At 45.6% G+C, this 27,567-nt stretch overlaps 2 protein-coding genes and 1 long non-coding RNA gene across 9 annotated transcripts in view; all 3 read right to left on the reverse strand.

The window, feature by feature from the left end:
* Positions 1-17,761, reverse strand: part of RHBDL3 (rhomboid like 3) — a 65,571-nt gene extending 47,810 nt beyond the window's left edge. Inside the window, exons 1-2 of one of the 3 annotated variants that reach the window (XM_069032730.1) lie at positions 17,642-17,761; positions 14,092-14,115 (exon numbers count right to left, since the gene is read on the reverse strand). In XM_069032730.1, coding sequence (XP_068888831.1) covers positions 14,092-14,115; positions 17,642-17,761 — 144 coding nt within the window. Of the gene's footprint in view, positions 1-14,091; positions 14,116-16,768; positions 16,848-17,641 lie in introns of those variants that run through there. The other 2 variants (XM_069032732.1, XM_069032731.1) reach the window with 2 other exon arrangements.
* A 533-nt stretch (positions 17,762-18,294) lies between these two features.
* Positions 18,295-21,942, reverse strand: LOC138120100 (uncharacterized). Of its 2 annotated transcripts, none has more exons than XR_011155739.1 (4): positions 21,677-21,942; positions 21,099-21,255; positions 20,243-21,009; positions 18,295-19,157 (listed from the first exon to the last, which is right to left on the reverse strand). It is a non-coding gene; the product is annotated as an uncharacterized lncRNA (long non-coding RNA). The 2 variants fall into 2 exon arrangements; XR_011155740.1 differs by lacking the exon at positions 21,677-21,942 and adding an exon at positions 21,550-21,649.
* A 1,464-nt stretch (positions 21,943-23,406) lies between these two features.
* The window catches only part of RHOT1 (ras homolog family member T1), a 32,198-nt gene continuing 28,037 nt past the window's right edge, over positions 23,407-27,567 (reverse strand). For 2 of the 4 annotated variants that reach the window (XM_069032291.1, XM_069032293.1), the window contains one exon: positions 23,407-23,584. In XM_069032291.1, the coding sequence (XP_068888392.1) occupies positions 23,467-23,584 (118 nt within the window). In that variant the 3' untranslated portion in view covers positions 23,407-23,466. The other 2 variants (XM_069032294.1, XM_069032292.1) reach the window with 2 other exon arrangements.

Genomic DNA, 27,567 nt, shown 5'->3' on the forward strand with positions numbered 1-27,567 from the left:
TTGCTATTGCCCCTTCAGCCCGGGCTTGTGGAAGTGATGAAAAGCTGAAGTATTTGTCTCACAGTGCTAAAGGGAAAAACAAGAAGCACCAATGTTTTCAGAATGTAGCCTTGCAATATCTGAGGGATCATCACAACCGCATGTGCTTGTAAAATGCAATTTATCACACAAATGCTCTGCCATGGAAGGGGTACGCAGCTTCCTTTCATGAAACCCTCAGCAAACGAAATTGAATATTTCAATGTCTGCATGCTAAAAGAAACACTGTAAAATTAAAATCAGTGGAAGTCCTTACCCTTCTGAAACCAGTAATGAAATTAGCATGGGGCCCGAAGGAAGCAAGCGAGGCCCCTTTGGAGGGGCCAGGATTTAATTTTGTGTTTAAAACCCCACAGTGGCAGATCTGTACTTATTTTAATGACCCACCAAATCTTCTTAGTCCTCTGTATCCTTCAATAAAAGCCTAATAATGAAAAATTATCTACTAAAACTTGGCTTTTCCTGAAAAATAATATCTGAGCAGATCTCCAAAGACAGCTATTTCTATGGACACCGTGAATTTGACTGCAGTGTTTTGTTTCAGATATCACTGCATTTCCCATTTTCACAGCTTCCTTAGAATAATATTTGATACAGAAAAGGTTGAAGTGATACAGACAACAGAACAGCCAACCCTCAGAAACCACAGGGCTCTCCATTTGTATTGCTTTTTGTAACAAATACAGTCTGAGCCATAGAATTCCAAGTAAGAGAACCTCAGGAGACTTAAAAATTCAAGCAAACCATTGCCATGCAACATTAAATGCATTCATTTTTATGAGCATCAAATTCCACCTATTAACAGATCAGTCATCTTCTGCAGCTACCAATTTACATATGCAGCCTGTGATCTGCCAAGGGGCCAGTGGACACAAAATACATGAATACATTAAATCTGAAAAAGGAAACGAATGTCCATTATAACTCAACTCAATGATCATGTTTTCTTTAGGAGCAGCAGCAGAGCCCGTGGCTGACAACCATGCACCCTGCAAAGGCACCCCAGGTGCCAAGAAGCACTGAACCCTCTGCTTTGAGACTGTAACTGTGCTGCACGCAGTGTTCACAAATTAATTACATTCAAGCCCTGTACAAAGAGGGAATTCCTTGGAGCTACCTTCTTACCAAGTCACTAAACCCCTTGCTATTGTACATGGACTAAATTCAAAGGCCTGAGCCTCACTGTGGAAGATAGTTTACCTGAATATACAATTAAAACCCTGGAACACTTTGTCAGGCTTTTGCCAAGCCAGGCAGTATGACCAGCTTTAATGTAACAGCACTTTTGATCTTGTAACAGCCAGAGTGGTGCTGATACATCTACTATTCCTCCTGGAACAGAACCGTGGCCTGATATCACACCTACAGTTCACTCTTTGTGCACAGCTGTCTAGAAACAGATCCAAGAGAGAGCTTCTCAGCAGCCTGTACCCCCTCCATCACCTCTCCAGTGCCCAATCCAGCACCAATTACAGATATGACAAAGAAAAAGGCTTCTATTTTAAGCTTCTTGAAAAGGAAACTGGGTGCTGCAGGTAGAAGGATGGACATGGGGGAAAGACTCCTGTAAACTGGTTCACCTTTTTTCAGTTGGGCACCACACAGGTAGACAACACCTTGATGAATTAGGGGCAATCCCACAAGCAAATGGATTCAGGTCTGAGCAGACAGCTCCCTATCGCAACTCAATATGATCACTGATCTCCTTATTCCATTTTCCCACCTATGAAATGAAATGAACTGATACTGGAGAACAAGCTTTGAAGGCCTGGAAGAGGAAGGGTTATTGCAATGCTGAATAAGGCCAATTCCCTACAACCCACAGCCCCTGTGGTGATACATGCAAAAACTCTGAGGTGCAGAAGAGTCAGGCTCTGAAGGAAACTAAAAAGCTCAGACAAAAGATGAAAGAAACTGAACATGGAAAGTTAATACTGCTTTGAACATTTACTGAACAGAAATCCTTCCCAAAAGTGACAGAACTGCACTTACCAATCAGGGACTCTGGGTTCAGGCTGCTAGGCAAAGCCCACACCTCCCAAGAGATCTGACTGCAGGGCTTGCTCAAAGCCATCTCACAGGCATCAGCTACAGCAATATCTTAGGAAGAAAGGGCAGGAGCTTTTAGTTGAGCAGTGGGGAAGAAGCAAACACTGCTTGTTTATTCACAGGTCTTGCTACTCGAACTCCTTGCTTCCATCAGATGTGTGATAAGTACCTGTTTAAGAAAAAAACAGGAACAAGAGCAAAACCACCCCCCTGCAGCTAATCCAACTAAGACACAGGATAAAGCTGTAGAGGTTAATCAGATCTGAGCCACTGGGTCTCTCTATGCTGCTGTTTAGACATATCTGGTGAGCAACTCCAGCAAGAGGAAGGCCAGGCAGAAACACCAATGACCCAGCCAGCCCCAGGAGACAAGTGCTGCTCCTCCTTTTTCTGCTCCATCAGGGAGAAAAGAGAGGAGCACATTGCAGGGCAGCCCCGTGGGAGAGCTGCTGAGCTCAGAGCTTGGCTGTCCCCTTAAGCCTTACCAGGTGCCAGGACACTGTGACTGATGGGCTTCATTAGACACCCCTTACAGCAAAGACCAGGGCTGTGCCTACCAGGTGCTGCCAGGTGGAAACCAGGGTGGAAACTTACTCAGCAAGGAAAAAGTTCTGCCCATACAACTGCAGGGAACTCCTCTTACCTTGTGTTTCATTAGCTGTAACTCTGTGTAAAAAGGCTGCAGCAGGGCAAGTGAGGGCTGTCCCAGTTCGAGGGGCACCAGCACAGAGACCAGCTGGACTGTCACAAACAGCCCCTTCAGCACTGGGAGCCAGAAAAAAGCTGAGCTGGGGTTTGCACTGAAGCAGCTCCACCAGTGTCGGTTCAGTGCTGACACAGGAATGTTGCTCCTGTCGCATCCAAGGTATCCTGCCTACTGCCTGGCCTGAAGTCTTGACCTAAAGCTACCTTGCAAAACTGGGCACTCTAGTTTCCCCTACTCAAGCCTTCCTGTGCAGTCAGATCTGCTCTGCCTCTCTCCCTCTTCCTCCCTGTAGGGCAAAAAGAAGCCAGTGGCCTCAGTCCTTATTGCTGAGACCAGCATCTGCACCCTGGTGGTAACAACTTGCTATCCCATCACCACACCCCTGGGTGCAGGACACTCAGCATGGAAGAATGGACGTGCTCTGGAGAATGACCTCCCCTTTGGCCCATCAGACTGGACTCAGGCACATTCAGTGGGGAAAGGAAGACATTTTTTCTATATCCATTTCTTCTGGGCAGGGAGTACACTTGGAAATTCATCTTCTCTTCCGGACAGTACATGCCAGCCTTTCAGGGGGTGGAGCAGGCACTCCAGTGGGATGACAGAACTGTAATGACAGCAAGAAGATGATGGAAGGTTTGTAAGCACCATTCTGACAGTGATGCTAGTCTCTCTGGTTGCCAGAAATACTGTGTCAGGCAAATGATTCCTAATCCAGTGACCACCATCTTCCCCCTGGAAGGGAACTGGGTCTCTTGGTATGACTCTACCACACAAGACTTTGCTTGTCTCCTCTGATAAACTGTTCCTCCTTCTTAGTAAATTATTTAATACAAGGACAGTGAGTGTCATATACGAGTGCCACTGGTTTTCAGTTTCTCAAAGGAACTAAGATCTGTAACCCCCAAAATCAGAACTTCCACCCTTCCTGAAGGAAGTTTTATGCTTCCTTTATAGACATGAAGCTTTATAGCAATAATCCATGAAATTTGTCATGAGAAAAACATTTTCATACTCTGGACTCGAAACACAGAACATTTCAGATTAAAAATAGCTCCCTTTTTCACTGTCTGCCAGATCTGGGAGGGAGGTGAAAATCCACAGGGACTTGATCTGATGCATGAAAAACCATTCTATAGCAGCGAGTATGCACTCACATTTATTTTAGGTTAATAATAGCTCTGCAATAATACTTAGCTTTGTAGAGAAAACTAAAGCTGAGACAGACCCATGCTGGCTGGTACTGAGTACCATGACAACTCAAGCACATCCATCAGAAAGAGAATAAATAATTTTTTAAAATCTCATCACATCACAGTTTTCCTGCTTTTAGGATGATTTCTCTTTCAATTTCCAAATATCTGCTCTTGTATCAGCAATCATGACAAGTATCTCGGCTAAACTGATAGATCCTATGAAAGGACAACAGGAATTAGCAGCTTTGACTCTTAACAACACGGAGTTTAACATCCAGTATTAGGGGCTACTGAGTAATGCAGAAGTGATGGGACCGAAGGAGGGTTACTTTAGTAATGTAAGGGAGAAGAGGAGCCAGTCATTCCCTCCCTCCGAATTGATGTTGGATGACAGAGGCTGGATCATCTATACGATGTTGGTAAGCGTGGCAAGGAACACAATACCAGGGCACTCGGAAACATCTCTGCTCTGACGTCAACATCACAGCTGGCACACACAGAGCATCCCCACCCCAGGAGACAGGTCCTGAGCAGGGCTGACTCTTTGCCTGCTAACATAAGAAAAACACCTTGGTATCTCCACTGGGAAAGAGCTCATTCAGCTACATCTGATGAGCACAGAATGACCTCAAAAAGACTACAACACTCACACTGCAGAGAGCATCTTTCCTTGAATGAACTACCGCAGCTCAGCGTAATTCAGGCTGGTTTAGACTACAAGAAACCATCCAATGCAGCTTTGTGTCAAACCTCCACCCACACATCAGCTACGTAATTAATAAGGATGAACAAGAGCATTATCCCAAGCTGGTATTCAGAGTCTCAGTGATCGGTAAAGCTTGTTATACTTTGTTCAGCTTTGGAAGTCAGCGGAACATACTTCACACATTGCACTACATGCTTGGTCATTAAACACAGGCTTATAAACCCACAAAGTCAGTTGCTTGCAAGTGTGGAGCAATTTTTTGCATGATCTTGTTTGTTTTGCAGTAGGCACAAAAGTTAATTAGTTTTCACAGTTTTATTACTCCACATGGTCAAATAACAGCTTGGAGCTTCCAGTCAGCTGGAACTGCATAAGGCCCAGAAAATTCTTACTGTGCTTTTCAGAACTGTTCACTAGGGTCATAAATCAGCAGCTGGCAAATGACTTTCTGGCTCTTCTTGGCCAACAGTACCAAGACTAAAAGATCCCATAAATCAATGCAGCAATGGCAGCTCTCAGCTCATGGAGCACAGAGGGAATCAAGATGGAAAACACTGTTTTAGATACATTAAAACAATGCTTTGGGAGGAATTTTGGCTATCACTACCCTGGGACAAGCCATCCAGAGCACTGGTCTTGTTGGAGGGGACTTTGGTTCATTAAGCCCTAGAGGAGACAACACCAGAATATTTAACACGTCAAAGGAAAATCCTGCACACAACACATATGCACAAGACCTGCCCAAATGGTTCCCAGGGCTGGCAAGTCCAAGTGTGATAAAGCAAACTTACAAATTAATAAAAGTTCTTCAGACACTTTATTTAGGTTGGAAGGAAGTTATTCCTCCAGCCATGGTCTCCAGGCACAGTTCAGAAACCAAAGACAGCAGCAGCAGGACCATCTCCCATGATCTCCACAGCAGTCTCCCCCAAAATGGCTGCCTAAATGCACAAATCCATGCAAAAATAAGCATTTCCCCAAGACCCAAATATTATTGTCAGAGGACACATGAAGGAGAAATGTTTGTGCCTTCCCTGTTGACAAGGAGAACAACCCAGAAATAGAAATCCAGTGATAGTGGGACTGTGTGCAAAAGCAACTCCTCTATCAGCAACCAAGAGGGAGTAGCTGAGGGAGGAAGCAGCAGTTCAAACGGAAGAAGGAACCACAATAAACACTTTGATTTTCCTCCCTAGTGCAAATGACAAGGCTAAAAATCAACATCATTCAATGGAGGCCACTGCCAGCAGTGAGAAAAGATGCTCAAGTCCCAATTCCCATTATTTCTCAGTGTGAGGGTAAACGTGAGAGGAGTGGCAGGAAGACAAGCATCTGGCTCTGTCTTAGAGCCAAGGGGAAGAACTAAAAACCTACTTTGCTCTCTAAATTCCTTAGGGAACACCCCATTCTGATACCAACCCCAGCAAAACATACAGCTTATGTTAGATACATAAACAATCCAGGACAATTGGCACACTTGTTTTCAAGTGCTTTGCTAAACCAAGTCAGAGCATTCAGGATCAGGTCCTCCAATAGCTTTTGTGACACTTCCCGTTTTTCACCTTCTATAATATTGACCCTTTCTCTGCCAAGAGACAAACAAGGCTACATCTCACTGGCTGCAGGCTGTCATCAACAAACACTTCCACTACCATTGTACATCACAAATAAGTATGCCACACAAACCAGGGACCCCATCACCACTGGTATCTATTAGTGAAGGATCACTGAGGCAGAGATATTTCCTCAGGGAACACTGCCCTGAAGAAGTGCATCAGACCAGAGGTTTGATGATAGTCACAAACAGCTCTGCCTTCAGCTGTCTCATTCATCTTTTCCTCATGCAACTCAGGAGACTCCAGAGTATTTGCTACTTACAAAGTATGTCAAGTATCAAAGATGATGAAGAACAGTTCCTAGGGCTAAGATTGATCTTGCTTGTCTAACATCAGTTTCATACATTGTTACTCTTCTCACCAACAACACAGGGTCACTGCAGATAGCTGTTCCTAAGCAACAGGAACGGACACTAAGAACACATAAATTGTCTGTGTCTTGTTAGCGTGGGGTTTTACTTTTAAAGTTGAAAGAATCCAAGGTCCAAGTGAGGCTCAGAGGGATCACAAACATGCAGGACTTTTGCTACATTTTTCACCAAGACATATTGTCTCTAGTGAACAGAATATTCCCTGTGTCACCCTGAGCAGCCAAATCTGGGTTGATGCCACCACTCAGGAGACTGGGAGAGGGAAAGAAGTGACTCTCCCAAGTGCTACAGCTTGAACAGGCAAGCACTACAAGGTTTGAATCACACAAAAATCCAGGGCACTCAGAAATCAGGAGTCTATATCTATAATAGTGCAGTAAAACAGCCCATCAACTGAACCCCATCAACTTTGCCTCATGGTGTGTTGGTACCAAACTGATTTCAGACCAACATATAGTACAACACCTAGTGAGGAGGCAGAAGGAGATCACAGCTCCCTTGGCTGCTGTCAAATTCAAACAGTCCCACTGCTGCATTTAATTTTCAAATGTGCCCCAGTACTTTTGCACTGACTGCAAATACCAGGAAGCAATGGGAACATCATACTTCCTACTGCAGAGGAGCAACATTTGTTTTCTAGGTCTGATAGAGAGTAACTTAAAAAGTCCTGTAAATGTTACAGGCATAAGTGATGATGGTGTGGAAAAGCACCTCCAAACTGTTTCCACTCACTAAGCAGCTGGCTTGTTCCTCTGGAGACGAGATGATCTCTTCCCCTTCTCTGTCATGACAGCACACAGCCACAGAGCACAATGCACCAGCTGATTTGCAAAACAGCATCAATCCACTCTGTGTTTATGGCTTTTTCTCCCCTTTCTTTCTAAACATGCAGGCTTAAATGTTTTTATTGCTTCAGTGATTTTCTATGTGCAAGACAGGATTTGAGAACAATGCTTTAGCAAGGATCTATGTGCCTAAATCCCGTCCCGCACATTCAGCTGAAACAGCAGAGCAGAGATTCCAAAGTCCCCCGCTGCAGCTGGGATCAGGAAGCAGCAGAGACACACAGCTCTGGACATAGCTCAACGTCCCTCTTGGACACTGCACTCCAACATGCAGGTTTCTAGGCTCCTACATGGAAGGTACACAACTGTGAAATGAGTAGGAAGCCTCCTGAAGCTTTTTACAAATCTAGAGACATCAAGCTGCCAGTAACTCATGAGCTGTGTAAGACTGACTCAGCCTCCATGTGTTTTTTGGTGTGTTTGTTATGACTCCTTGAAACATTTCAGAAGATGCCTGCTTTTACTGGCACAAGCTTAAGAGTGCTGTGTTTGCTATGCTGCCAATATCTGGTTCATACTGATGGCTGCTACTCCCAACTTTTTGCAGTAGTCAGAGTCAACCGTCTGTGTACAGGCCAGTGGGATTGGAGAGAGGAGTGTCCAAATAGCCAGGGAAAGGAGAAATGGGGTAGCTGATCGCAAACCTTTCACGCTGCAGGGAAGGTGTAAATACAATCTGAGAGATACACATTCAGCTTAAGGGCTGGCTGGTGCTTGGTGTACAGAGGTATTAGAAGATTAAGGAGGAACTTGGGGCATTTTTGCTGTTTGTCTTGCAAGAGGCGAGAAGATCATTAATGACCTCCATGTGGCTTTTTCATGCTGAGCCATCACTCCAGGGTATCGTGGGTAACAGACAAATCTGGGTATAAGCCTTGAAGTGCTGGGAGATTGCCATCCACTGTAACAACACTGGGGGTGGACACAGGCTAATCCAGGCGTGGTAAGAGACATTATCCTGCAGAGGAAATAGTCTCTTGGACATGTATTTGCTGCTCAATGCCTCAGTTTCCCTCCTTGACTGAGGGAAGGATAAATTCCCCTCCCCTTTCCCAGGCTGTATTCAAAAAAGCCTCTGCCTGAAGGCAGTGAGGAGTTGATAATCCAGAGGGCATCAGCAAACCAATCTCCAGCAGAAACAGCTCCTAACAGCCCTTTCTTGCTTTCAAGGCTGTCCACAGGGCAGTGAATTTGAAGGGACTCTTTTTTTTCCCCGACCCCATAACCCAAAGTGGAGGAGTCAAAGGGTTAATGCTGTATGACAAAGGTCAGCCCAGTTTGGGGAGAGAGGAGAAAGGGAAGCATTGTGGCCATAGACAGCAGCTCACTGCCACAACACCACTTGAGAAATGAAAAGTGATGGTGTTGCTCAGAGAAAAGGCCTGAGAGCCCGGCCTAAATCCCAGGGCTTTATCACTCACAAAAGCCCAGCCCCGTGAGACATTAATCGTGTGCTCCATGGCTGGGTGCCTCAAAGAGCAGCAGATGACACATGCCTAGCTGCTATTACCGCCCCTCCTCAAGGTATCGGGACAGAGGCAGGTGCACTCCCAGTGCCCTCTGCTCGAGACTAATCTATTCTCCCTCCTTGTCCTCTGCCTTTCATCTCTTCCAGCAGCCCACGCTGACAACTGTAAATGAGATTAGACTTCAAGGCATGGGGCAGATGCAGAACCCCCTCTGTGCATTGCCAAGAGACCCTCGTAGATATTAAAATGTCTCTCCCCTTTACAATGCACAGCTTGGTGGAGGGGGAGAAGGGGACACATTTCTTGCCATGCTCTCAGAAGCGTCTGATATGGCAGACAAGGCAGACGCTGGTTTAGGGTCTGGATGCTAATCTGTTATCACCATGGACAGTCTTCCCACCAGCACCTCAGACTCCTCAGTCACCTTAGCAGATGAAGTAACAAGTCGATGACTATTTCCTCATCCCAGTTCCCATAGCCTCCTCTTTGCAGCACCACTCCATTTAAATGTGGTCAGATGTCCCAATGAACACTAAAAAGCCAGAAATAGTCCAAAATTCATGCAAGGACTTGAAGCTTAATACAACCCAGGGCTCAACCCTCCTGCCTATATGGCCACTATCACTGCCATCATTTCCTATTCCTTATATTGCAGTTTGTGCTCCACCTGTTCCCAGTGATCCAACAAACCAGAGGTGAGACACAAGTTGTTTGTCAGAGAAAGATGTGAAATCTCAAGGCACAAACCACTGTCTACAGCTCAGTGAGACCTGCCTGGAGAGGTCTTGCAGCCACAACTGGCAGAGGTTTGCCAGCAACAATAGGCAAGGAAAGTTTTCAAAGTGAAGGGTCACGTTTAGCTCAACAGTGCCCCAGTAAACAAACTGGAATTTCTTTTACAGTGTGGGAAATAGCTCTGCCTGCCTGTGCTAAAGGGTACCCAGAGAAAAGGGACAGTTAACATAAAAGATCATTAGGTTCAAAATAATTCCCTTTCTCAGTTACCACCAACCATGATAATAGCTGCCCCAATTTTATGATCTCTCTGCAATTTCAATCGTGCAGGAACCAGCCCTGGATTTAAGGCAGCTGCAAAGTCAGCATATTTTAAAGCATATTTTAATGTTTTATGAGACCATGGCAGAGCAGGTTCAGCTGCACCCACTGCTGGTAGTCTCAGCAACTGAACTCTTCCTGGCAAGTGAATATCTACCTCTACAGCCTTGTTTCTGAGCTCAAGTTTTCCATTAGCTGCCTACACAGACTGGGTAACTTGGCATCCCTCTGCATTCCCCATAAACTCTGTTCATCTGTTGCCATCACACCCACGTACAAGTCTCAGGAAGGAATCTAGGATTTCTAAAGCAGCTGCAACAAAAACACAGCCTGGATTGACAAGCAATAGGATCAAGGTGTTGAGCCAGTGAGGAGGGTCTTTTTGGAGAGTTTTGTGTCTATTTAAAACAAGTTTGTTGTCATGACTACAAACCAGGCTATGGGTAAGAAGAAGTGAGAACTCCACAGTGAGCGCTGATAATGCTAATTAACCCTCAAAATCTCAGCAGCCATGGGGATGGGGAAACAGAGAAGATGATACAAGCTCTTGACATCTAACAAGGTTAAAAGCCACCTTCAGAAGACAGGTCTATCCCAAGAACAAACACTGTTGTCCTAGATAGCCCCTTTTACCCAGCCCAGCCAAGGGCCGGATAACACCAATGAGCTGCAGTCACTGCCAAAGCAGGGGCACTGGGGACATGGAGAAAGAACTGCACCCGAGGCCCTAGAGAGGACATAGCAATGCAGGAACAGCCTCTCAGGACACTCATCTGCAGAGTCAGTCTCCAACCATCAGGCAGCTTGGCTTCAGCAAGGACTGAGAGATGTTCTCATGTCTGAGTGCAAGGCAATTAACGGATCTTATTAGCACAGAGAAGCAGGAAACTGTCAGCAGCTGCTCCTGGGATTGTCACATTTTTAACTTTACCAGAAAATTAACCAAAAAAATGGGGCTTTCACCACTGAAAACAAATGAAGAAAACCCCAGGTGATTGCAGAGGGATGGAGAGAGCTTGCTCTGCTCAGAGCTCAGGGATGGAGAGAGCTTGCTCTGCTCAGAGCTCAGACTCTACACGGAGACAGCACAGAGCATGCAGGCTCTGCAGAAGGCAGCAGATCCGGAGCTAATGTGTATGTGGGGGTGGAGGGTGTTTATGAGCACAATAAATAAATGTATGAATCCCTATAAAAGTTCCCATATAAAAGTGAGTTAGAGCTGCCCGCGGGCCATGGTCTCGTAATAAAAACCACATCTTGCAAGCACAGTATGAGGCAGCAGCTGAACTGTAACTGGCTGGCTGCAGCACTGAAGAGCTGTGAGTCTACCTATTCCCCAGCTCTTGGGTGAAGTGCTGACCCCACTAAATCCAGGAGGAATTTTGGTACTTGCTTCAGTGTAGTCAGGATTTTGTCCAGGGAGGGGCTTCTTTGAACCTCAAAGCATAGGAAGCAGTTCTGGGTCTGACTTTTTGTCAAATTTAAGTTCTGTTACTTCTTAAAAAGAATCTGCAAGTGGCTGAAGATCTTGGCTTGAGTCACTGATAGTTCCCAGTGTGGCAGACTAGAGCTGGATCAAAACAAATAAAAAATTCCTCCAGAACACATGGTCAGTCACTCCTCTCTCCCAAAATAACCAAGCAAAAAGCATTGCTTTATGGCTGAGCAGCAATTTTTCCATCAAGAAGTTTTGAATTTTTAATTTAAGTTGGGAGGGGATCATAAAAAAACCAAACCCCTTAAATTTTGTATGTTTAAACAGAAACCTGCTGCTTTTTTTGTCAGTAAACTTAAATAAAAGTTTTTAAAATTCCTCCTCAGAGGGAAAAAAAAAAAAAAGCAAGCATTAATAATAATTTCTTTCCCCTCTCAAAGGCTGTGTGTGTGTGCACTAACCTCTCCTTCACAGTTTTCTGGGATGATGGAGTATAACACCAATAAGGCACTTGCAGACTCCCAGCCTGCAAATTCCCAACTGCTCTAACACTTTCTCCAGAGCCTTCTCATGCTCTCCTGGGAGGTGGTGAGTGCAGAGGTCCACGTGCCTCAGCTGAGAGGATGGCTCTCAAACCTCAATCCCAGCCCATGAGTCACAAATGCACATGCACCCGGGGCCACCCATTTCCACTCCAAGTACACCTCCAAGCCAGGTCCTGACTCCCAGGGAGAGCTGCAACTGTTCCCAGTGCCAACACACAGGCATTCTCTAGTTATTAAGACTGCCCTCGTGTTTCACATGGATGCCAATCAGAGCTAAACAAAATGCTCCCCTCTCCTCTTAGCACATTGCTGCTGGGAATAGCAACCTTGTTCCATGACAAACAGCATCTTGCAATTCACTGCAGGACTAATTGCATTGCTTTGCTGATATAATGCTCCAGGAAGACGTCAGCTTTGCCTGCAGGCAACAAGGACATTATTGATTTATTCAGGACTTATGTGTAGTTGTCACAGGTTGCATTCTCTTTCATAATAAAGCCTTACAGACAATGTTTAAAATTCAGCTGCAGCCCTAATTGAAACATAGCTAATTATCGAAGGTCTGCCTTTGCAGCCCATTCCATTGTTACTGGGCTAATGTTCTGTAAATCCAACAGTCAAACTTTCCCTTCCCTTAAAAATAAAAAAAAAAAGCAGGAAAACCCCCCATCTACTATTCAAGCAAGTCCAATGGGAAACTACAGATTCCCCTCTTTGAGCCTGAGGTAGCTACCAGCCAACAGCCCCATCCCACAAGGACTCAGTGACTTCAAAGGATGCTTGCAGAATAAGACTCCAAATTAAGGCCAGTGTTGGAGACAGAAGAATTCAAAGTGGCTGGAACAAACATTCAGCCCAGACCACAAGCAATTTATTGTGCATCCACCTTTTCAGCGTCCCCTATGAGCCCCAGCAAATTCAAACACACCACACGATTTAGGTGTGATCAACAATCATAATACCCAGCTCCCAGCTCCCAGCTGCCAGCTGACTGTAACACAGCCAACGTGCTGCAGTCCAGACACGTGGAATAGCAGCTCGTCACGGCTAACCGGGTATAAATGAGCACTCATCAGAACAAGCAGTCCCAGTTAGTAGCTGAATGATAACAGGACCCCCAGGGTACCAAGGACATCCTTTTGCAGGCTATGCCACAGCTTTTGGCTTTGTAGTTCAGCCAAACACAGAGGCGAGATTATTGCCTCATAAAGCAGGGATGAAATCCCATCCAAACTTTATTGCCAGGATAATTCCAGCATCAGAGCAAGCTCCCTTACAGAAGGTGACATTTGCATGCATGCACAACAGCATAAAAGTTTATGACATCAAGAGAGTGCTGCAGTTTAGAAGCAAGTCAAACCTAGAAAAATACCTGTGTTTATAGCTGCTACACATTTCAACCTGGCAGATGGAAGGGATACCACAAAGCAAATGTGTCAGTGAAAACAGCTAAAAGCATAATTTACAAACTAGAACCCACAACTCAAAATCTCAGCAGCTGTAGCTCGAAGCTCTTCAGAGCTGTGCTCATTTCAGCTGGCTACAGATCTGACCCAAGGCATTTATCTGACACAACCACAGTCTTTGGTATAGAAGCAGATTCTTTGCTAATCTTGTGCAAGTTTAAAGCAGCAGGTCCTCCCCGGATGATGTAACCCTGCAGAAGTCAGTTTAGCACCTGGGGAGCCATTTCAAAGAACACAGTGCCGGTTTTACAGGTCTTAGTCTGCCCGCCTGAAAGAGTAGAAGATCCTTTAAGCAAGGACAGCACAATTGGCAGCAAACAGAGCACCTGCTGCAGCACTTTGGCTCAGCCCCTGTGCCGCCAGGGATGGGCTCACTCCTGTCCCTGGCTACTCTGAAGAGGAACTGAGAGAAAGGCCCAAAGCAGCTGTGATAATTATGACTTGCATACCAGCATCCTGGGAACTGGGAGCATGGAGCACATTACTCTTAGGCTGTATTTTAAATGCAGGGAAAAGCCAGTATAGAGGAAATTAACCAGAGGTTAGGCTCTTTGCTCACAAGACAGAGACAATATATCAGTTGTTCACATACCTGATCAAATAGGGCTTTCCAGTGCTGAGAGGCAATGCATAAGGGAGGAAAAAGAATAAAAAGAAGGTATAAGAGCAATGACATTAACATGCAGTAAACTGTAGAAGTATATTCTAACAGAGAAATAACCAAATGATTTAATGCCATTTCCAACATCCTTCTTCATTCCAGAATCACCTACCCTTCCAGAGAGGGAGGCAGGGGAATCTACCAAACACAGGGAGAACAGTTTTCATTTACAAATCCAAATTAGGATGAACTCGAAACATTCACATGGTAATTCTGTTTTCTCCCACTTTGTCTATTTGCAGGCAAGCAAGGAAAAAAGGGGTTTTTACTCAGAGGGATCAAGAAAGCTCTGTGCATATTGAGGGAAGGGAGGAATTAGCAATGTTTTTCCAGATCACTTTCTGAGACCCTGTGGCCCAACACTGACTGATCAATTGCCTTGCTGGGTTGTTAGAGCCCTGTCTGATGCCTGCTTCTGACTCTGGCTTTCTGCAGGCTCTTTGATAACCCATCAGTTCTCTGAACCTCACATGTCCACATCTGAAAAACAGGTAATTCCTCTTGTGCAAGGTGGGAGGGTGGAAGGCTGGAGAGAGCCCATTGCAAGGATTTACCCCACATCTTTTGTTCTATCAGATCTGCCTTAAAAATTCTGTATAGGAGGAAGCTCCACTTCAATGCTCACAACCATGTGAACACTCCACAACTCCTTGTCACTTGGAAACAGAAAAAATAAACTGGAAACAGGCTCTGATTTATGCTTTGTAGAGAGACTGATGTCAAGTCACCTCCCTGACCCAGATTGCTGCCTCACTGTCCCACGGAACAGAGGAAATTCCTAATGAATTGTTTAAGGCTCTCTCTCATGTATCCTGGATTTAGGGGCCAGTTGAGAAGACAGCAACTTCCATGAGGCAGCACTGGGGTAACCACTGGCTTAGGATTCCCAGAAAAGTTTGAACATTTGCTCATTTCCAGCTCCATTGTCTGAAGTGCTGTTCAGCACATCTTTTTTCTGCCTCACTCCCCTTCCCAGAGAAAAACAAATTGAGTAAAACAACAAACATCAGACTCTTAGAAGTAAATCTCCTCACAGTGCTATTAGCAAAGCAGAAGTCTGGTAAGAGTCTTATCTAGTCCTGGAAGAACATTTCCTTTTACATGGTAGGCAAATCTAACGCAGAATTGACTGGAGAGACAGTGGGATATCAGGCCACTGAATTCCTTTTCATTGTTTAAGTTGTTAGCTCCCCTCCTCCCCATGTCTCTCTCCATTTATAAGCTCCCATTTATCATCATAAATCAGCCCAGCACTTTAACCAGAACACTTTGGGACTGCCTGAATCCTGGCTTTATGGAATGCTGCTCTGAGAGCTGCAATGACATCACAGCTAAGCTGTTACACACTGTCAAGGCGGTGACAGCCAAACCTCCACTGTGTTATATTTTTGTGGTTAATAACACATAAAGAACGGACCTTGTGTCAGTTCTTCCTGGCCAAGCCAGAGAGCTTCCATCAGGCTTTCAGATGTAATAACAACACAAAATCAACCCCCAGTCAGGTCTCAGGGGGCACAGAGTAGCACAGAGCAGTTGAAGTTTTCAGAGATGATGCTCTGTAGCCTGCTTGTTTCAGCAGGAAATCTTGGCGGAGGAGAAGGAGGGCATTTACACCACTTCCTGCTTTTCTGACTTGCAGATGATACATGATACCTCAGGCTTCTGTCACATCATCTACAGCCAGGTCTCAGCAGCTTCCCATAACCAGTGCAGCTGCAGGCTTTAGTTTTGTTGATTATAGAAAACAAGGTACCAGAGTCAAATAACAATGCAAATAACGGTGAGACACTGCGAGCTGGATCTGACCCAAGCTGTCCTACCTCAAGGTCAAGCACCAAGGCAGTTGTGGAACTGGGATGAGAACTTCTAGACTAGATCTAGACTTCACCAGGGACCACTCCTGTCCTAGGAGCCCAATCCTGCCAGGCACTCAGCACTTCAGCATCTCCTGGGCCCCCTGGCAGGATTGAATTGCTAATGGATACGTTTTTGTAGAGAATGGAAGAACTCCAAGGGGCCCACGTGTATCACAACAGGAAATCTTTCTTGTAGGACCATCCAGACAACCAAAAAAATTGTCAGAGAAGAAAAGGTCACAGTCTGATTTCAGCAAGTACTGGGATTTGGAAACCTGGACTGTGAAAGCTCCTGAAACGCCACACTTTCCAAGTCAAAGCTACACACGCCCCTGAGTCACTCATCTCCTCTTAGGACTGTCTGGCAGTGTTGTAGCAGAGGTCAAACTGCATCACACGCTTCCTCCTTACTGCACTGTGCTCAGGAATACAGACTGGGGAATGCAGCTCCAGCAAGCAGCTGCACTTCCTCCGGTACCCTCTGGGAGGAAAATCCAACAGCAACCGAATTCTAGGTGATTCAGAAGGAAGGGCTGGGGGGTGAAGAGCAGGCTCTGTCCCTAAGCATGCCCGGGTGGCTTCCTCCAGCAGCGTCAAAAAGATAGAGGGCCAAGAGGATGCGCCATTGATGGAGGCTCAGCTCCCAAGCGTCCCCTTCATACTGGTGCAAGACCCGAGCCAGAGCCCGCTTCAGAAAGACATTTAGTATCTCTACTTTATGTCTCACAGGCAGGAACAGACCCTGCACTTACCGCTGCACACTGAGCAGACACTTTGCAGTTCTCATCCCAGCCGAGTTTGCTGGGAAGAAGAGCTGTGAACAGTCCTGAGATGAACCAGAAATGCAGGATCTCTCACGTTCACTCCCTCCCAGACAGGTGCACGGCGAGCTCCTGCCTCCGGGTCCGGCAGATGCAGAACAACTGCCTCAGCTCTGCAGGCACTGTCGCTCAGCATAGCAGGAGCAGATTTGGAGTGCGCAGGACCCCTTCGCGTCCTTCTGGGCTGGGTGGGCAGAGAGCCGGTGCCAACTTATCCCAACCCTCACGTGCTATCAGAGCTCGAAGGGTGGAGAGAGCCATCAGCCCTGTCGAGCCGAGGACAAAACTTGCTCGACTGTTTGTTGCTCGAGGACTGGAAGAGAGGGCAGCTCCCGAGAGCGGGAGCATTTCACATCTGTCACCCTCCGGGTGGCTGTGACGCTGGAGAAGCTCTCTGTCCCCTGGCGGCCCCTCGAGCCAAGGCGTCAGCCCCTCACCAGGCTCCAGAGTCGCATTTGTGAGCAGTCCGCTGCCCCTGCACGGCCAGCCGCAACCCACCGGCATCTCCTCGCCGGACGCGGGCACCCAGCGAACCGGGAGCCCGTACGGGCCGCCGGGGCTTCCTGGGCCGGGAGCTGCGGCCCCGGAGACGGAGCCAGCCGGGTGGCTACTGGAGCCCGCAGACACCCAGTGGCGGGGGGCGCGTAGGGCGGCGGGAAGGCGGCGGGGACGGCGTCTTTCCCTCGCCCCGCAGGGTCACCGGCTCCGCTCCTGTCCCCATCCCGGGCTTCAGCTATGTATAGCTTGAGCCGATTAACCCGGCCCGGGGGAGAGGGGGGAAGATACCGAGCAAAGGAAACTTACATCCTCTGCGGCCATAGGTAGGACATCCTCGGAGTCCAGCACCTCGATTTCTTCCGCCTCCGAGCTGGCAGCCACAGCAGGGGAAGGGCTGGCGTGAGGCTCCGGCAGCTTGTCTCCCATGCTTGGAAACGGTCCCCCCTCCAGCCCCCGCTCCCCCCTTCTCCCCAGATCCTTAAAGAAATTAAACCTAGCTGCTGCTTGGCAAACTTTCAAGCGCAGCCGAGCCTGCCTTCATGACTCCCGCAGCCGGGAGGGGAGGAAATCCTCCATCCAGGGAACATCCAATAAGGATGGGGGCAGCGCCGGCGGGCGGCATCCCGGCGGCCGTGCTCCGGCCAGGGCAGTGACCCCTCCCCGCCTCCCGCCCCTGTGGCCGGGCGGTGCCCCCGGCCCGGGCACGGCCGGCGCCTCCCCCGAGCCATCTCCCGGGGACGGCCGGCGCCTCCCCCGAGCCATATCCCGGGGACGGCCGGCACCTCCCCCGAGCCATATCCCGGGGACGGGGGTCCGCCCTTCCCGGCGCGGGGGAGCCCCGGGGGCTCTCGGAGGCAGAGCCCGGAGCTGCGGCACGTCCGAGGATGCGGGCTGGGCGGCGGCGGGGGGAGCAGCGCCGGGTGGCCCTTGCCCACGGCCGGCACCGCCTCCCAAGGGGTGACCCTCGGAGACTCGGCCATGGCCGGCACCAGGCAGCCCCTGCAGAGGGGCCCGGCCGGTTCCAGCCCTGCCCTCCTGCTCGCGGACAGGTGACCAGAAGTGCCGGTTCATCGGGGCTCTCTGCAGACGACTTCTGCGTGCCGGAGTCTCACCGTGAGGGGCTGGTGTGCGGTTTTACGTCTTTTACCATAATTGTTCCTATATGTCAGGATGGGCAACTTAACCATCTGGAGCCTGGATTAGGAACTTGAGGAATGCCTTTACTGCCGGCAAAAATCCAGCAGTTTTAGCTTCCTCCAATCTAGTACAGAAATAGCAGGTTGGCAAGGGGGAAGGGCGAGCAGAGCCAGGCTGATCCACATGGTGCCAGTGCCTCTGCTTTCTGCTAAAAGCCAGACAGAACACAGAGTCAGAGCAGAGTCCAGCACCACAGGCCAGGTTTTCTTGATGAAAGCTCCAGTACCAGATCAGAGACACCTCAGGCACGAGTACAGAACCAAGCTGGAAGTCCCTCTTTTCTCTACAGTTTGTTTAAAAACCAACCACAACAACAAATATTATAACAAATCCAGCTAGAATACCTCTGGAAAAGGAGTAGGATCTTCCATCCTGCAGTAGCAGAGCATATAGCAGAGAAGTAAAACCAGGACCCTTGAACCTGAACAGAACTTTTCTATCTCAGGATTCAAGTAGGAAAATGACAACAAAATAAAAGCTCTTCTGAGGTCTTCAGTGCCACTGATGAAGAGGAGGGCTTCTGTCCCCTTAATGACATCGGTGAAACAGAGCAGATCTTCTGCACATTTAAAGGTAATTCCTTGAGCCATTTCTCGCTGGTCTAGAGCTTGTCCAGCCTGCTCTCCTGAAGCATAAGAACAGGATACCAAATCCAGAAATTCTGAGAAGCACTAACCCCCTTCACTCATACTAACACCACTCCTGCCAAAATATTCCAGGCACTAAACAGCGATTATACAAACAATCTCTTTTTGATTGAAAAACTAAACCTCATCAAAACTTTAAAACAGATGGATAAGCAAAAATATGCTATGCCAACAGAAAGAAACAGCAGTCATTTAAAGATGTCTGTAGGGAAGAGGAAAGCAAGTTTTTAAAGTAAAGAGAGAATAAATGAGCTGAATTTCAGGGGTAACAGGTTCCACTCAGTTGGGGACTGTATCATCTCTGATTTCAGATGCTAGTGGGAAAATGCCAAATGTGAAGTCTAACATGAATGCAATCAGCAACAGGGAGAACCCCCAAAACTCCTTACCTCAACACCAAACTCCCCCTAAATTGGGAAATTGCTGCAAAATTACAAGTTCATTTTTCTCCTCTAAGGACTGTTTTTCACTAGTGGTAATCATAGGGTTGTTTTTTTTTTTTCAGGGAAATATCTCTGCAATTGCATATATGAGCTAGTGCTGTGCTATAATTGTCACAGAAAGGAAATTAACAGTATTCTAATGAGGAGTTTTGTTACAGAAAAATTATCATCTTGCAAGTGTGTGAGAGTCTCTTAATTTAGAATGTCATTTCTCCCCACTGCATACCCCAGTGACTCTACCTTGGAAGACAGTAATTGCCTAGATAAACTGGGAGGTTGTAAGCCACCCCAAAGCAGGTGCAGACTGAACATGGAAGGGCTTCAGAAGAAACACCGACAGAAAGGACTTGAGATAATAAACCCCAACTTTTATAGTCCAAATCCTGCAAACAAAATGTAGATGTACGCCCTCCCTGAATTGGAAGTGGCTCAAAAGGTCAGCTAATGAATATGCAATAAACCCACCTCAAAGTAGGGACCCAGCCAACATCTGTTAGCTAAGCCCTCTGGAACAAATCCAAACAGTTTGTTCATGGGTCCTTTCTCCACCCAAAGTAGCCCCAAAGGGCTTTTACAAAACTTCCCAACTCTTACAATTGGAACTATGTGGAGCAACCTACCCAGCTTGATTTCCATACCAGAGCTCAGCCAGCTGGCCAGACTTGGGAGGCAACTTCCGAAGGAAAATGCAGCATTTTGGATCAAAACCCAAAAATGCTGCACACAAACACAACCTTAAGAGGAAATTAGATAGCACATACACAGCTGGGACTGGATCAGACCTGTCAGATTAACCCCTTCAGACTCATGAAAATGGCTAAAAAACCTCTAAGGACCACAGATGGTTTGAGACTGGGGTTTAAACTCAAGTCCAAAACGTAACAGTGGCAAAGGACTCTTCCAGCATCAGCAATACTCCCTGTGCCAGGACAATGCAAGTTTACCTCACAGAATCAATATGAATTTGACTATATGTGCTGCCTTTTGGCTTCCCCCTGACTCATGGGTTCTCTCCCTCCTGAAGAGAAAGAATAGTGGGAAAAAATAAAGTCCAACCTCTCCTGTGATTTCTAACTTGTGTTGAAAGACCATCCTTCTGACCCTCCCTGTTCCATGTTGTACTTAGAACTTTCCAAGTCCAGCACTGAAAAAGCACTCTAGTCCTTCCATCTACTGCTCTCTTCTGCCACAGGAGCTGTTATTGGTTGCAGCTGGTTCAAATTGTCTTTTTGGTTATAGTTGGGGAAATACTTAAATCTGCAATTAACCCTTTTTGGGGCAGTTGTCTTAAAAGGGAGCTCTCATATCAGGTCAACCTTGTGGTATTTTAAGGTGTGTCCGCTTGTTTTTACCTGCCACCTGCTGGGATCACAGCACAAGGTCATTCCTAAACAAAAGAATTGTTTGAAATGGAGACCAATTAGTCAGTCAAGGTTAATTTCCAGCACAAAATCAATGGTTACTATTAATGCTTACTATTAATCTTGAACTGACAAGCTTTCAGACAAGAGGTCAAAGCTGAGGGGTGAAGGATATGTCTCCAGTTAAGATGAATCAAGGTCTTTGTCCTCTCAGTGACTTGACACCGTGGTCAGGCAATTCACGCATCAGACTGAGCAGCAAGAAATGGAGTCTGGTTGTGGAAAATAAAATGAAAGAAGTTGTTAGAAAACTGACAGCACCAGAGGAAAGAAAACAAATCACTGTTGAGAGTAAGTGGACTGGAGTGCTGCACCTTCTTCCCAGCACTTAACTGCAGTAGCTAACTTTTGGACATTCTTCATCATATACTCCATGAGAAAAAGAATTTCCCCTCACGGTAACTCTAATCTTCACGGGATTCGGGAGGGCTTGGCCAGTGGCAGGGGGACATCATGACTCTTATCTGGTGGCACCGCGGGTCCCTCAGAGAACACCAACCACCCACCCGGATGGAGCCACAACAGAGCTGGATACTAGGACTTGTGTGCTCTTCCGTAAGAAAATTCCTCTCCGCAAACCACTGTGGAAGGCCTGTTTTATATGAGCAGGCGGTGATCCGCTCCGTCCCTCACCTGCGCTGGCCGCTTCGGGCCGTGAGGGCGGGCGGGCAGCGCCTTAGAGCAGGGGCGCCTCCCTCAGCGGTGCAGCAGAACCCGCTCCCCGCCGCTGCCGGGCTGATGGGGCCGTTCCACCCGGGAACAGCCGCCCCCGCCGGCGCGGGCTGACGGGGCCGTTCCGTGCAGGCTCTCTCGATCCCGCCGGTTCGGGCTGACGGGGCCGTTCCACCCGGGAACAGCCGTCCCCGCCGGGCCGGGCTGACGGGGCCGTTTCCCGCTCCCTCTGGTCCTGGGCTCAGCGCGGCCCTGTGAGCTCGGCGCCAACGCCCCCTGGCGGCCGCTCCCGGCCGGGCGGAGGTCCCTCGAGGGCTGCCCTCGGGAGGATCCCAGGACTCCTTCTCACAGCTCCTCGGGAACGCCGCACTGCTGGAGCTTGTTTAATCAACACGATATTCACCAATTCACTGCCCACAACTCCCTAAACCCCACTGAACTATTTGATCTTTTCTCCCACTCTTTGTCCTTGACAGTAAATACAAAGTTCATGCTTGACTATTTGCACTTCAGCTTTAAAGTATCATCGAAGGCACTTTGGTTTTCTGATAGAAATCAGAAATAAACACCAACTGGAGGCAATGCAGTCATGAGAGAGATCAGAGAAATTGCACCACCAAGGTATGTAACCTCCAACAAGTGAGGGCACCGAAAGCATCCTTTGACATAAAGGACAAAGTTTTGTTAAACTCCACCTTGCAGGGCACAGGCAGGGAAATAAAAAGATAAACACAGACACAGTACACAGTTATTTTATTGAAAGACTTGAAAAGGCCAGCAATGGAAAAATAGGTTTGTCATGAGGAATTTAATGTTTGGTTTACTTGATCATTAAAAAAGCTGTGTCTATAGGTAATTCTAGCCCATTACAGAATGCACTGTGATCCATGCAACTAATATACTACAGTAGAATAGGCACTGTGTACTATTGTAGTTTTCTCTTATACACAGCTTTCAATAGGTAGGATTGACAGATGTGAAAAATTAAATTGCAACACTTTCCAAATTATACAAATTTTTCTTGTCTGGTTCATGAACAACATAGTGAAAAATGAAAAACAGGGGTTACACACAGCATATAAAGTTGATCTGGCAGTTTTTGAAGTTTACTTTTTTCCTTTTAAAAGAAAGACCAGACTCTAAATATATCACTGGTCATGTAAAATACAAAATCAAAGGCCAGGACAGCAAAGATGACTCTTTCCTGAAATACATTATTAGAGGGGCAAATTTGTTCATCAGTTAAAAATATGAATGAAAATCACAAATTCTGCCTGGTATAGCTTACAGTCCAAAAAGATGAAGTCACTTCAGATGAACGTGAAATAAATAAGCAGTCCTTGAGGAAGTATGATCCTTGAGTTGAGTCTACTCTACTGAAAATTAATTTCACCTATACACTAGAATGTCACCATGGTGAACATCTAAGAACAGTATTTTGAATAGGTTTTTGGCAAGCAATGTCTTACTTGCTTAAATATGTACAGGTTATTTACAACAAATTCCCTTTTGGCCTCACAAGTTAAGCCATTTCAGCTGGCTATTAAGATGCAATTCCTTTTTTTCCACACATTACGCAATACTGTAGTTAGAGCTATAATTTAAAATAATCTTATGCATGAATTACAAATATTAATAAAGTAACTCTGCATATATAAATATTTCTAGCAGAATTTAAAGCATTCAGAATGTACATAAAAGTGTTTTATTTATTTATTTATTTGGTAGGGCCAGATGTGCTTCTTCTCAGATCATCGCTGCTTTAGTAGTGCTTTGTACATGGCAAAACCCAACACTGCAAACACAGTAGCACCAAAACTTGCTCGGAGCCAGAATGTTGAGCTCTTGAGGTCTGCTTGTGTCACATGCCTGAAATTTAACACACATACAAAACCAGGTTAATTCCATGACAGGAACTCCAGACAACTTGTGCTAAACTACTCTGCTTTTGGAAATTCATCACTACACTTGTCACAGCTAAACAGCACACAATTCAGCCTTACAAGTACTTTACAGTCATTTTGCTTTTCTTAAAGCTCTGGATTTGATCTGCAGCCCCTGATCACATCTGATCTCCTTGAAGTCAGAGCACTCAGATGGCTGAGGAGAAATGCAGGAGCAGATGTGAGGATGTGTCTCCTTTGAGAGTACCAGCAAGCATTCAGGAAAGGCAAACAAAAATAGCTACAAATAATTAATGACTCATAGTGGGAACAACTCTGTCCAGCAAAATCCGTTTTTTTTTCCTTTTTTTCTAAATGTTGAGTTTAGTATTTCTGCTTTTCCATGAAAAACTTCCCAGTCCTGTTGAATATCTACTTATTCTATTCCCCCCCAAAAAGTTTACTGACAAGTATCAAGTAATATTTTTCCAAAAGCTAGAATCAAACCATTTGTAAATCCCTTTCTTCCCAGCAGTCACAAGAACAGCAACAGAAACAGTCATCCAACACCAAGCTGAAAGCTAAGAGAGAGTGAGTGAAACAAGCAGTGACCATGGCACCAACAGAAAGAGACAGTATGGAGTGACTGTATGACAGAAAAAGCCACATCTCACATGACAGTGGAGACAGGCAATGACCCAACTCTCCCAAATATTGCAAAAGTCTGTGAACATGCTCAGTTAAACACAGCTGGCCACCCGTGACAGCAGTCTCAAGTATGACAGCTTACCAGGAAGCAGGAGCTACCATTTAAAACAAGTTATCATAAATGCCATAATTCAAAGCACAGGAAGTTCCTAAACAATAGTAAAGTTGATTTTTTTGTTTGCTTGGTTTAAAGATAGAACAGAACTTCACTAGTCTACATCACCATGGGTTACTCAATGAAGCTGCAGGAGGGCTAAGTAAAGGAGCACAGAGATCCTAAGCACACACAGGAGTTCATAGAGTAAGAACTGCAGAGCTGCAGCTCAAGCTGTTTAATAAGAGCAGGAATTGCTACTTGCTATCAAAACACACAAAACCAGTTTTGGATATGCTTTAGTAGACACTTGCAGGAGCTGTATCAGCCAGATAGTTAACCAGTGTTCTGTCATACCACATGCTGAAGAACAGGCTTTTTGGTGCACACACAGCTGCTCTTTAGTCTAAAAAATCCTGATCTTATTTAAGAATGTCCTGCTGGGTTATGGAACACACCAAATCCAAGAATTCCTGCAAGCGTTAGTTTTTCTACAGCTAGTTTTGACAAAATCTCTGCAAACTAGATGTCAAGTGGCTTGCTGAGGGGAAGACAGGGAAAAGGCAATGGCAAGGTCACCTGGGTTTGGCTGCTGTTACCTGTCTTCAAGCAAACGTGGGCCAAGAGATGACTCCATGAAGACAGAATCTTCTACAGAGTGAACGGCGTGCACCTGCTGCATAATCCTGCTCTCCTCATCTGCTAACAGCACGGCCCCCACCTCAGCTAGGTAGGCTCTTAACCTTTTCACACACATGCACAATGCAGTTCATTGCATGGCTCAACAAAAGCAACCCTCTCAAATCACAAAGCCCAGAGAATTTCTGATTTTTAGACACCTAGCCCCTGATCCTTGTGCAGTTGTTAAAAACTTAGTGCTTGGGGAAACCAGAAACAAATCGAGTTTGTGCTTTTAATAAGCTAAGCAAAATGTATGATTTCATGTAGCTAAATGCCATTCATTTAAGGACAAAGAAACCTTCTTAAGAAACTGGATTTTTCTTCCCACTTCACCTCCACAGCCTGAGCTTCCATGTGTCTGTCTACAGGACACTGCAATACTCCTGCACCATATGCACGAGCTGGAGAACTTGTGCTAAACACACTGGAATGACTCCAACACATCAACCCTAAAACTGACGAGATCCCACTACTGTTGAGAACTCAAAGACTGTATTTTATCACTACAGTGGTAGTTTGGGGTTACTTCTTAGTAAAAGGCTATAAAATCCTTGTCTTCTGATCTGTAAATTATAAAACTGATCTGTGTATGTAAAATAAATCACTTGAAGGTAACATGATTTTAACAGATTACATGACAAGCTGTGTTGGATGAGTATTTGTATAACTAACAAGTCTCCAGTTTAATTTGGTTAATTCAAATGCCCAACTATTTGTACAATTTTAAACCCCATCTCCTTAAATATGCAAATCAATATTTAAGTTGCAAATTAATGCTTTTGCATTGCCTCATAAAGCACTATCTCTCACATCTAGATTTTCTGATTCCTATCTATAATTTGCCTTGTTTCGCACATGTCCATATTTAATGGTATGCAAGAAACTTGCTGAGCACAGCTTCATCCTTCTAAAAACAATTAATATGTTCTCAGCCATGATAAAATCCTCTTGTAATGTCTAAAGGGAGACTAAATTGGCTTTGATCCCTTTTCTAAGCCTAACAATAGCAGACTCTTTCATTTAAATAAGGAACTAATTCGAGACAGGGACTTACAGCCTCAAGGAAATCTACTCTGAATGTCTCAGCCCGAAAATCTAAAGTTCAAAAACGCTTACTGAAATTCAGAACATTATGGGTGTCTAACTGCTTTACAACTTTGTAAAACACCCAATTTTTCTTCTTTCAATGTTCCTCACGCTATCATAAAATCAATTTTTACAACTTTAATCTCTAATATTGTTTAGCTGCCATTAACAGAACAAAAAAAATCTGAGATAATAAAAAGATCAATATTTGTTTCTAGCACAGGTTCTTTGACATGAAGGTGGCCGATAATGCACAACAAGTTTTTTCAATACACACTGAAAATTTCTACCTTTTCAAAAAATAACGTTCAAATTTTATTTCAGTCTAGTTGTGCTTATGAAACTAATTTTCACCAATGGTGGAAATTATTACTGCCTTGTTACAGACTGCCTTGTTATATACTGCCTTGTAAGAGAGTAACCCTGAATTAGAAAAAATATTTTCTCCAAGGGTAAAACATCTATATAAATGTGCACTTATACACACACAGAGCAGAAGTCAGGACTCCATAAATGAAGCTGTATTTGAAATGAAGCCATAACTGGAACTCTTGCTTATTAGTAATAAAAATGATGTTTCAAACTTTCCAGACAGGCTGCTCTGTGCATTTAATCATACAATTAGTTCCACAAATATATGAAAGTCTAGAAATTTTACCTTTGGCACAAAATTCAGATTTTAACGCACATTTTGGGAAAAAAGGGCATATTTTAATTCAACCTACCTTTAAAAGTGAGTCAAGTATCTTGTCACTTTTTGAATAAGATCTCTGAAATCTGAACAGTCTTTTTCTCAAGAGACTTTAACAATTCTCAAGAAGTTTGTCACATGCCCTTACCAAGAGGTTAACTGAGCATGCCTGCCATGGGTACACACAGAAAACTGCTGAGTTATGGGCCAATGCCGACACTTTTCCCTAGGTCAGCAGCAGAATAATTCCCAGGTCTGGGAAGGTTTATCCTTAAATACAGAAGTTCAAAACCATTCTTATAGTAACTTCCAAAGCATTTAAAAAGCACAGTGGTGAGGCCAACAGGCTGCTCACATGGCTACTCACACCAGAACTCTAAGCAAGTTCATGCAGCAGCAGCAGCCACCTGCTCTGACAAAGATTCTAACCATTAAATATAAGCAACTGAATTCCAAAAGCATCACGTAACCTGCACGAGCTGCTGCAGCTTCCTTTCAGGCACGTATTTTCCCAGGATGCAAACTAAGTCCAGCAGTTAGAATTTTCCCCCATGCATTAGTCATCTAAAATGTGCAAAGCTCCAAATGCATCTTAGTATCCATAAAACCTAAAAATGCCCATGTAAAATGCCAAATGAATACACTCTATTTAGAAAGAAATCAGGCACCACAGCTTTGCAAATTCCTATGCAGTTTGGAGTATTGAACA

The sequence above is a fragment of the Aphelocoma coerulescens genome, chromosome 18 (assembly GCF_041296385.1).
Source record: "Aphelocoma coerulescens isolate FSJ_1873_10779 chromosome 18, UR_Acoe_1.0, whole genome shotgun sequence".
Lineage (NCBI taxonomy): Eukaryota > Metazoa > Chordata > Aves > Passeriformes > Corvidae > Aphelocoma > Aphelocoma coerulescens.